This window comes from Cenococcum geophilum (genome assembly GCF_001692895.1).
Source record: "Cenococcum geophilum 1.58 unplaced genomic scaffold K441scaffold_45, whole genome shotgun sequence".
NCBI classification, from domain to species: Eukaryota; Fungi; Ascomycota; class Dothideomycetes; order Gloniales; family Gloniaceae; genus Cenococcum; species Cenococcum geophilum.
Genome location: NW_027137603.1, coordinates 517,755 through 530,210, shown reverse-complemented (window position 1 = coordinate 530,210; position 12,456 = coordinate 517,755). Strand labels below are relative to the sequence as shown.

Sequence of the window (12,456 nt, the reverse complement as noted above, 5' to 3'; positions counted from 1 at the left end):
CTACTTATTTTATATAGAGCTTTCCATTCCTATATCTTATGTTCCTACTAGCGCTTTTATATCTAAATCTATTATTATCTCTAGTTCCTCCCCTGTTTTTACTAGCTGGCTATATACCCTTTATAGGTCGGCTATAAATATTATATTTACCGCGTTAAATCTAATTCTTAATTATCCTAGTCTTAAGCTTACTATAGCTGTCTATAGGGGTCTTCCTATAGGGCGTCCTCTCCCTTATATCCCCTATAACCCTTATATCCCTATATAGTCTAATAATATTACGCGGCGCCGCTTCTGGCCTATTAAGGCTTAGGATAGCTAGCCTAGCCCCCTAATACTAAAGGTAGGAAACACTAGGAAGGCACCTACGTCCCCCTAGCTTATCGCCTGTTATTTCCATTCGTATAACCTAGCGCACAGTTATTCCCATAGCTATTAAGCCCTTATCTTCCGCCTCCTATATTTAATACAGTCTTCTCTCTTTTACGCCTTATATATGCTTCGGTGGCAGTTTACGCATTTTATTTAATTTTAATTTAAGTAGTATCTTATATTATAAGGGCCTACATAGTAGCCGCAGCACACTTATACTGCGTATGTGGATTAGGTGTATCCCTATTATATATAGCGATAGCATTATTCTAGGCGTAGTCTATAGTTATAAAGCCTTACATTATATATAAGGCTATTTATAATTATTCCTTTTTAGATAAGGAGTTTTTATATTCCTAGTGTATATATACTAATAATAAGGGAGCTATATATTTGACCGGCGTCTCCCTAGCGACCCTTATATCCTCTTATTATTCTTATTATTTACTTAGTTTATATTTTCCTATTAAAGCTATTAGATTTAGGTAATCTTAAAGCCTAGTATAAAGCGTTCTATATGTTTTACTATCTCCTATATAGTTGCTATATTATCTACCTAGCGTCCCTTTTTTACCCTAAGGCTTATAGGAACCGCTAGGACTTTAACTAGGTAGTCTTCGCAGAGCACTTTTATACCAATACGTTCTCCTAGCCTATCCCCCGCCCTTACGGCTTATTTCTTTACCTATTAGTTCTTTAGGGTAACTTTAATATCTCCGCTCCTAAGGTGTTGGACTATAACTATATTATAAACCTCTTTATAAATCTCTATAAGGACTTCTATTTCTAATTATCTCCTAAGCCCCTCTACTTTTTCTATATTTGGTTATATTATAATTATATACCTAGTTATTATCTTAAGGGGAATAGGTTCCCTATGCTATAAAAGCGCGGCTACAGTGGCCTAGGTACGGTTTACCGGTAAAGGGGGTTTTTATTTATTTTTAATTTTACTTAGCCGTTAGAGGATTTAATTAAGGGTTTACTAAAGGGGCGCCTAAGGTTCGCTAGACTAGCGAAGCTATTCTACTAGCTATATTAGTTCATTATAGCTAATAGTTACTCCCCTATAATTCTAGATACTAGACGCGTCTAGTAGGCTTTATATTTTATTAGATGCCTTCTTAATAGAGGTATTTCCGCTTTATAGTGTGGTATTCGCCTATCTTTATTGTAGAGGGCCGTTATTAGGCGTAGATCTGGCGGTTACGCGCGAGTGCAAGCCACCGTCGGTTAACGTGTGCCTCCCCTGCGATGCATACATCTTAGGGGGATTCTCTGGGTGTTTTTCAGGGTTCTTTTTGGTTGGTTTTGGTCTTTTTGGGCCGGGTGTAGTAAGAGCTCCTGTTCTAAGAAAGAATATAAGGAACACGTTAAATAGGTTTTAAGGAGACTATAAAAAGAATAGATACTAGTAGCAATTAAGAAATGCAAGTTCTTTACTAAGAAGACTAATTTTATTAAATTTATTATTAAGCTAAGTTATATTAATATAAACCTAAAGAAGATTAAAGCTATAGTAAGTTAGTAAGAACTAGAAAATATAACGTAATTAAGGTTATTTTTAAGATTTTATAACTACTATAAAAGGTATATAGCATAATAGTTAAAGAATATTAAACCGTTTATAAGGCTTATAAAAAAAGAGAAACTATAGGTTTAGGAAAATAAGCAAAGGAAATAATTTAAGGAACTTAAGAAGTTATTTACCTAGAAACTAATCCTTAAAATCTATTAACTAGGACTAAAGACGGTTGTAGAAATAAATATATTAGACTTTATACTAGGAGTATATTTACTATAGAAGTATAGAAACGTATAGCATACTATAGTTGGAAAATAATATTACTAGAACTAAACTATAATATCTATAATAAGAAGTTATTAAGTATAGTTATAGTACTTAAGGAATAAAAAGTATTCTTATAAGGTATAGAGAAACTATTTATAGTTAAGATAGACTATAAAAACCTAATGGGGTTCCTAATAATAAAAGAACTCAATTAGAGATAGGTTAGATAGGCGGAGATGCTTATAGAATACTATTTTAAGATTTAGTATACTAAGGGAACTAAAAATATAAGGGTAGACGTACTAAGCTAAAAGGCTAAATTATAAAATAATAAGAAACTATTAGGAGCAATACTACGCAGAGATAGTAATAGATTAATTAGGTATAATTATTCTAAAATTATAATAACTTAAAAATATAAGCTACCGGAAAGTAATTAAATAAGAAGAATTTAAGAAGTGTAATTTAAAGACCTAAGTATAAGAATTAAGAAGTAATATATATACTATTACGGCACTAACCTATCGCATACTGTTTTATACTATCTTATATTATTTCCTACTATTTCCTACTATTGGCTAGCTCACTACTAGCGCCTTAGCGGCTGGCCCTACTATCTATATACAATACCCCTTTCGCCTCTTCTCCTCTTTATACCACAATATAATTATTTAGCCTACCTATATTATAGCACTGTAACAGTTTATAGTATCTCCTCTTACGCCCCATCGCGATCTCCGTCTCCCTAGTCTATAGTCTCCGTTTTCCTAGTATAATCGCGATCTAACATAACCGACAATACCGTACTATAGTTCTAGATAATCTTAGTATAGTCCTAAACAATCTTAGTATTATAGCCAGCTTTATAAATTTTAATTGCATTACCTAGATTTCTTAAAATGGGCGACTATAATATAGATAATACCCCATTAGCAAATATACGCAAAGCGCTTACCTACCTCTTTAATACCTCCCACCCTAATATTACCTAGGCAATTAGGAGCAGTTTAGAGTACCCTAAGGACCTTAAGGTGGCGGGAACCTTCTATCACCTCTCTATATGTATAACCTTCTTAACTAGCGTTAAAAGTGGTCTCTAGACCGTCTATAATAAAGGCCAAACTATAAAGCTCTAACTTAAAGAAGCTCAGTATAGAATTAACTCCCTTAAAATACTTAAACTATATATAAAATAATACGAACAGTAAGCTCTAATATATACTAAGACTATATAAAACCTAAGCTCTTAGATTACTACGCTTACCTAAACTATTACTAATAAGAATACCGCTGCTAGCCACCCTCCTCCAACTAAACCCTATAGAAAAAAGCGTAAAGTAAAAACCCAACTCCGTTTAATAGCAAGGGATCACTAATTAAAAAGTAAGAAATTTTTAAAATATAGGAAATAAAGATCTAAGGCATTTTCTAAAGAGACGTAAAGTGCTTTAAAACTCTAATAGATAAGGCTTATAACTATATTAAATATAGCCTTAATATGCTACGTATATGCCTAAATAGCCTAAGTAAATGGACCATTTCTAACCAAGAGTCTATATTTGTGTATATAAGGAAGCACTATAAGACTATAGATACAACCTAAGCAGCTAAAAATAAGTTAAATACCCTAAACTAGGGCGAGTATAACTACTAGTCCTAAAAAGCAGAGCTTAATAAATTAATAATTAAAGTAAATAAGACTAAGGAACATAAAGTGGATTTACTTAAAAAGAATACTTCCCTTAAGATAAAGGACCTAGACCTTACCCTTGGCCGTAAGATCGGCGATGCTAACTATAAGGGTTAATGTAAGTAGATAAATATATTCGCCTATAACCTATAAAACCACGCCTACTAAATAAAGCTAAGTACTACTAAGCTAAGTACTACTAGCAGCTATTAACCTACATCACCTAATAGTACCCTAGTACTAGCACTATAGAATAACCTAATAGATCTTAACGCCGTTAAATTTAGCAGCGGCAGTAGTAGCCTCCCTAATAATGTTTAAAGACATTATATAGATAACAAACTCTATATAGCGTGTAGTCAACCTAGCTACTAAAAATATACTTATAACCCTAGGAAGAACCTAAATCCCCTTCTAATACTACCGCGCCAACCCCTTCCTAGCCGCAGTAGATTCTTTAGTAGAGGAGATAGTAATTAAGGCGGTAATTATGGACGTAGACATAGGCTTAGACATAGAGACTTACTCCTATAATTCCCTTCCCTAATATAACCCTAGCTAATAGTTCCGTATATAAACTACGGATTAGTACTTTATACTACTACTAATTATAAAACCGGCTATATCCTTAGTAAAGTACCCTTTAGCATATATACACCATCGGAGACCAATATATTAAGACGCACTAGCTAAAACTATAGCTATTAGCTAAGCCCCACAACTTAATTATTAAAAGGCTAACCTTTAGACTAAGCCGCCTTTAAGGGTTAGAACTATACAGGGAGGAGAATAAAAGAATTAGACCTATACTACTAAATTAGTTAAACCTTATCCTAAGCTAGCTACTACTTAACCTTAAAACAGCAAGCGGCGATAAGAATACTATCCTTATTTAGACCTACCTCTCCTTACTACGTAACCTATTCCTATAAGTCCTTATTAAAATAGTAAGCCTTATTAATACCGGCAGTATAGCACTAGCGTTTGCAGACGAAAACTCGCTTATAAAAAAGCACAATATTATAATAAAAAGACTCTTAGTCTTAAAACCACTCCGCCTTACTAATAAACTCCTATCTAGCTTTATTACTTACTACTTTACAGCAATAATAACAATTAGATACTATACGGAATCTATACTCTTCTACGTTATAAAGTTATTACCCTCTACCCTAGTAATCCTTAGAATGCCCTAGCTTTAAAAGCATAACTTAAAAGTAGATTTCCCCGCCTTAGAGCTTAAGTTTAACTCTAATTACTGCGCCTATAACTGTCTCCTATAGTATATTCCTAACTATAATTAAATAGCACTATACGGACGCATTACACAGCTAATACTTAAATACTATTAGCTAATAGTAGAAGAAGTACCTAATACTAGCGAGCTAATATATATAGTAAATAAAGCAAAGATCCTAGAAGACTAGACTACTAACCTATCCCTAAAAAAACGAATACTACTAGAACTATAAGTCCCTTATATACACCCGCTTAGCCTAAGCCAGCTAATAAAATACCTAACTCTAAGTTATTTGCTATATATATATACGACCACATATATAACAGCTAAGGGTATTATAGCTAAGACTGGGACTAGAGTAATTAAAACCTTCCCCCTATAACGCCTAACCTTATACCTATCTCCTACGCGTACTATATAGGGCCGCCGCCTTATTTCCGCCCCCCTAGGCTAACTAAGCCGTATTAGCCTAGCCATAGCACTAGAGAACTAGACACGCCCTAACCTAGACAATATTAAATACACCTATGCTATTAATTTCACCCAGTTCTGTAAATAAAAAGGCATAAAGGTAATAAGAATCTATATAGCGGAACTAGTAGAACTAGTTAAATAAAAAGAGCACTAATAGCTACTTAAAGAGCTGCTTATAGGCCTAATAGAAGTACCAAACCTATTAAAAAGGTCTTTTTACTAGCTAGTAAAAGGCGATTATATAATAAAGGAAGCCCGCAAAGCACTACCCCCTTACTTTTATAACTTTCTTAAAATAAACCTAAAAACTAGGTCTAAGTTTCTACGCCAAAAGATAGTTAACACTAATATTAAGAAATTCCTAAAAGGCAAACTAGGATTAACCTATAAAGATATTTTATAACGCTTACTAAAGGAGTTTCGCAAATATATTAAATACTTCCTCTCTAAGAATATAAATAAGCTGCCCCCTTACTAACTATAAGACTATATAATTAAGATTATACCTAAAAAGTAAGCCCTATACTATAAAAACAAACCACTCTTACCCGCTAAACTTAGGTATATAAAAAAGTAGATTAACAAGATACTAGATAAGAGTTTTATCCGCGAATTAACTTTACTAGCCGCTATACTACTTCCCCTTACTATAAAACCTAGCGGCGGTGTATAAATCTACTATAATTATTAAGGCCTAAATATAGTTACTATTAAGAATCGGTACCTATTGCTACTAGTCCGCAAGACACTTAACGCACTCTATAGCGCTAAATACTTTACTAAGCTTAATATAATTACTATATTAACCAGATCTAGATCGCGAAAGGCTATAAGTAGCTTACAGTATTTATTACCTAGTTTAGACTCTACGAGATATTAGTTATACTATTTGGTCCTTATAATATACCTACTATATTCTAAAACTATATTAACCATATCTTATATAACGCCCTTAATAACTACTACACTGCATATCTTAATAATATCCTTATCTTCTCTAAAATACGCGCCAAATATATAAAATATATAAATAAAATCATCTAGAGACTTGGTAATGCTAGACTCTAAATTAATATTAATAAGTCCAAGTTCTACGCTATAAAAATAAAATACCTTAGCTTAATTATCTTAACTAATAGTATAACTATAGACCCTAAGAAGGTGTAGGTATTATAGAAATAGAAGGACCTAACGTTAGTTAAGGAACTATAGTAATTTCTTAGCTTTGCGAACTTCTACTAATAATTTATCTAAGGCTACTCTAAGGTAGTTAAGCCTATAACTAGGCTACTAAAAAAGAGCACTAGCTAGTTATAGGGCCCTAAGTAAGCACAGGCGTTCTAAACCCTAAAAATAGCGTTTACTATAGCACTAGTTTTAGTATACTATAACTATATAAAGAAGACCGTAGTAGAAATAGACGCCTTAAACTAGGCTTTAGGAGGTGTACTTTACCAAGCTAACGAAGATGGTAAACTTAAGCTAGTCGCATTCTTCTTTGCTAAGCACTCCGCCCCTAAATATAACTATAAAATATATAATAAGGAGCCTCTAGTAATTATAAAAGCACTAAAAGAATAGCGCCCTAAACTGCGGGGACCCGACACTGTGTGTCGCTTAGAGGGGGGGTGTCGCTTAGAGGGGTGGTGTCGCTTTGGTATTCCTCAGATCTGCTCCGATCCGCCAATCAGAAGCTCCAATCCAAATCCACATTAAGCCTCAATCAAACCAAAAGCTTCAAATAGACCCCGCTCCAACAAGATCACTGCGGCTGACGCTGAGCTGGAGGTCGCTTGACGTTTCCAAATGCGGCGTATGCGGCCCTTCCCGGAATCAACATCAAGATGTAGCTGCATTACATCCTTACAGTTGGTTGGTTTTACTAGAGCAAGCTAACCTGGTTGGCTTCTGAGCAGTCTCTCCTCACAGCCCCCACTGCTATACGATATGCGCCCCCAACCGCGCATTGACTTTTCCTTCAGCCTTGTGCCCAAATGATAAGTATCTTCTGGTACTTCTAGCATTTATTGCCGCAACCCCAAGGCTCCTTCTCCTCACTGTTTATCTAACTCAACTTCAACACCAAATTTCTCGTAGTCTTGAAAAACAGCCAGTATTTGTGAGAGTCAGGTAGGCATCCACCCCCCTAGGGTCTTAACACAATCTCGGGAATAACATATCCACTTCGCAGCAGATTGAGCCCATCCGCTACGTACTGACAGATTCAGACTTCTGAGTGAAGATGCCCCGGCGTAAAATGCTATCCAACTTCCCGGGCAAAGCTCGAGATTTCTTGAATGATGAACTATCGTACAATCTTCAACGGCCATACCCATTCCACAAACGATTTAAGACATGTGTCTCTATCGGCATAATCCTCTTCCTGGCGGTCTTCACGGTATTCAACGTTGCCACCACTGGGTTTGATATGCAGCCGAAGTATACTACCAACCCAAATGGGACTGAGGATCACAAACAATGGTTCAATAACGTATTTTTCACCTGGAATGATGACACGCTCAATCCACAGTGCCAGCACTTTGACATACCTGTTGGATATGACTTCATGACGACCAACTTAGGCCTCCGCTATACAGTCACTGGCGTGTCTTCCCAATCCGATTCCTCCAACCCCAAGGCAAAGTTGACTCAGCGGTCGTCGTTATCCTACCATAATAACTCGCTGACGGACTGCGAAGTATCTACGATTGATATTGATTTAAGAAAATCGGACGACACAGCCAACTGTGACAAGTGTTGGTGGAGCTGGATGGATAGCTCGGCCGACGCTACCACCCATTGTAAGATCGTCCTTGACGAGGGACCCTTTATTATATCGTTCAAAACCCACTACACGAATCTTGCTACCCTTTACAATGACGTAACCATCGATAATTCGATCCCTTCAAGTCCTTACAGCTATCTTATAGTTGACGATCCAACTACCCACGCGAGCATCTGGTGGGGAGCGCGGCTCCTGAATAACTATTTTCTTGGAATACAGTACATGATGGCAGCAGCATCGCCTGACAAAAACTCGTAGAAGCGAGCCGGCATGACGTTTATCCCTGTTGAAGGGAAGTCTATCAAGGACCCGGGGCTGTTTACGCTACGATATTTTACTCTTACGTCCACCGGAACCGCTACTAACCTCGTCTACCCGAATCCCTCAGATCTGTATAATAATAAGACTCTTAGTGAGTCACGCCCCCTTACTGAAGCACTATTCTTTGCGAAGGTATTTCGCTCCCTAAGGGGTTGTTCGGTTGCACCTCCGTTATGAATATAGAGGCTCCATATTGTAACGGAACCGGAGCTTAAATGTAAATATAAAGGTGTACTTATCTACCAGTTTTTGTAATTAGTGGGTATATAAAGTAAGTTCTATGGCGTAGAAGGAAGGAAGGATTATTACAGAACGTTTTTGTAGTTATTAATTTCTAGATAAACTTCCTTTACGTTCTAGCTAGCTAGAAGGGCTCTGCTTATAACTTTAAAGTCCTTAATTTAGCGAGAGCTAAAGGATTTAAAGCCTTACCTAGTAGATATTATATTGCAGATATTAGGTACTCTAATACGCCTATAACCCTAACCCCCTACCGTAGTGTATAATATTATTTTTGTAAGTAAGCGTAAGTAAATATTAGACTATAGAACGTAAAGGAGCTCTTTAATATTTAATATGCGGTACTAAGGAATGTAGTAGAGCGTACTATAGGAGTTTTTAAGAATTGTTTGTAGTACTTTAAGGCTAGTAGGCGTCGTCTCCTTTTAAGTATATAGGTAGATATAGTATACGCCTTAGCTATAGTTTATAACTTTATTAATATAAATAATTTAAATAACCTACTAGATAATAATCTAGAGGTAGAGGATAAGGTTATAGATAAGGATAACATAGGGCTTGTAGAGGTAGAAGGCGATATAGTTATAAACTAAAGACGCGATAAGATTGCGGAGCTTATATAGAAGAGTTACTGCTAGGTAATTAGTAGGCTAATTACTTAAGAATATATAGTAGATTTAGGTGTATTTATTATATAAATCTATATAGCTTTCCTATATAGATTGCTTATTAATTGCCTCTATATAAAGGCTCTAAAGAGTAACCCAGATTTTACCTAAAGCTTGCTTTTTTATGCGTTGTTCTTCCTACTAGCTAAAATATTATTAATTAAGCTTTGCTAAAGCTCTACAGCCCTAGCCGTTGTAAGAAATAATCTGGTAGTAGACTCCATTTTAAAAGCTTATAAAATAGCTAGTTGCTCTATAGAATCTAGGTTACTAAACTTATAGGTAAACTCTATAGAGGCCTTCTCTTAAGGAGATTTTTGGGCAATTAACTCTCTTATAGCCCTTATCTCTCTTATTACCTTCTCTACCGTCTTCTTTAGTGCCTTTATAACTTGCCGTCTTTCTTACTAGCGCTTTATATTAGATTTAGTGGCTCTAGTAGCTTACTTAATAGCCCGCTTCTATATAGCTAGTAAAGAAGGTTAACTTAGCGTTAAGGAAGATCTAGAAGGACTAAGGTACTTAGCTAAAGGTAAGCTTAATTAACTGCCTTTAATAGAGCTGCGAGCTAACTTTAATTTAAAGGCCTTATCTACTTCCTCCTTGGCCTTCTTTTTAGCTTCCTCTTTAGCCTCCTCCTTATTTTCCTTATCTACTAAACCTAATACCTATAAGGCCACCGCTAAGAGAAGTTTAGGGTCTATAGAGCTCTTAATTGCTTTGTTAATTAACCTTATATAACTACCTGTTGCTAAAACTCCGTTAAATAGCTCCTGTAGTAGATTTAGGAAGGTAGGTGGTATATTATAAAACTTTTTAGCGGTAGGATTAGCTTTAAAGTAGGCCTTTATAACTTTCTTACTAGTAACGGGTACGCCTTTATCTTTATCCTACCCTTAGCTAGAGAGGTTATAGAGCTCCTTTTATAGCTTCTAGTCCCTCTTATAGTTGTTATACTTACTCTTAATTTACCTAAGAGTAATAGGCTGCCGGGAAATAGTAAGCGTATAATTAAGAGTAATCTTCTAGCCGTTAGATTTGTAAGAGCTATCTGTATAATATCCTTTTTTAACGGCCTTAATAAGGCCTTCTAATATCGCCTCCTTTATCTCGCCTGTCTATCTTAGACGCGCATTCCTGCGCACTGCGGGTGTCGCGGGCGTTATAGGCGTTATAGGCGTCGCGGGCGTTGCTGTAACTCTACTACGGCTATAGGAGGTGGATAAAGGTATAGAAAGCGTTGATTGCAGAGGGGGCGTTGGCTGAGGAGGAGGCTCTATTAATATACTAAAGTAGGGAGTTGTGATAGAGGCCTGGTGGTAGAGAGGGGCTTACGCGAATTGCTTACTGATGTTAATTACGTATTATATAAAGTTAAATCTGGAGCCTTATCTGGAGCTACTAAATAATTGCCTTTATTATAGGTTTAAACGAGCTATAGTGGTAGCCGCTACTAATTACAGAATGGGCGACACTAAAAGGTGTACGGATTGAACAGTTATATAATGGAGCCGATTTGCAACCGAATATACCCTAATTCTTGCGGACTTGGGAAACAATTATATAGAGAATGTACTTCTTGACCCCAAGTTGCTCTAGTATATTCTCGACCTACCTAATAACTCCAACAGACAACCTGGAGCGCCTTTGCGCAACAGCTCCACCCTGGACTGGTGGAAATTTTAAGGAATTGCACCACCCGGCGAGCTAGCAGAGTAGGAATTCTTGACACCTATGGCTGAGAGCTACACGAAATTTAAACCCTTACCGGACCGCTCGGTACTCGGCAAGCTTCCATTTACGCACAATATATTTGCTCTGTGGGCCAGTGGAAGAGTAAGTCAACCATAACGTTAACAGTCTTGGTCGCCAACTTCGCATTGTTCCAAACGGGCTGGATGATCTTTAAGTGGTTAGCAGACCAGTTTGTTAAAGGGAAGGACCAGAGAGCAATGTATTGCGAGGGCTGTATTGAGCTTAGCAAGGGACTAGCGACCATGGAACCGGAGGAAGCAGACTTATCGACGCCGAAGAGACTCAAGAGAGAAAGCAATTGGTCCATTAGTAGTACTCAAGGATTATTGGAAGACCATACCAATGGGGCTGACTCTTTTATTGGATAAATATGGCGCGGGTGAGGAAGGAGGGTCCAGAGTGGGTAACAAGCAAGCAAGCCAAGCTGAGAGCCCTTAGCTTGCTGGCTTGCAATTTTGGGCACCTTGAGCTTGCTGGCTTGGCTTGCTTGATCGAAATTATTCGGCTTGCTTGCTTGCTTGACCGCTTGATTAACTTTGTATAGAATTTTTGGTGTTATATACAAAATTAGGGCTATAAGCTACCTAAAAGTTCCTCTGCGGCCACAACTTATAGTAATTATACGGTGTAGTTGCGCAGAGGTAGTTATCGCAAGGCTTAGCGTGGTATTAAGGACAGCTTTAAGAAACGCTTTAAGGGAGGCTTAGAGGAATACTTTAAGGGAGGGTCTAAGCGAGGCTCTGAGCGAGGCTCTAAGTAAGGCTCTAAGGGAGAATCTGAGTAAGGCTTTAAGAGAGGCTTTAGTAATAAGGACGCTACAGCTAAAGTATCTAGATGTTAGCTTTTTCCTATATAGATTGGGGCGAACTTACTACTTATACTGGATCTTTTAAAGCCCATCTTTTTATAGCTGCGGCTATACTATAAGGCAGTAATAATATTAGGAGTAATCGCGAATCTATTGCGACTTTTACAGGATCTAATATTGTTGAACGTAGAATAGGATAAGGACTCTGTCTCTTGAATATGGCTCTAGAAGCTCTCTATATAGATCAGGTAGGTCCAGGCAACTGAGTCAAATAGGTAATAGAAAATAGGTAATGAGACATTCGATGAGAC

General features: G+C 36.8%; 1 protein-coding gene across 1 annotated transcript; it reads left to right on the top strand.

Moving 5' to 3' along the window:
• Window positions 1-7,873: 7,873 nt before the first annotated feature.
• Window positions 7,874-8,569, top strand: K441DRAFT_493282 (uncharacterized protein; the record flags this gene model as incomplete). Its single annotated transcript, XM_067641989.1, has 1 exon — window positions 7,874-8,569. A coding segment is annotated over one exon (696 nt), but the record flags the coding sequence as incomplete, so codon positions are not given.
• Between the last annotated feature and the right edge of the window lie 3,887 nt (window positions 8,570-12,456).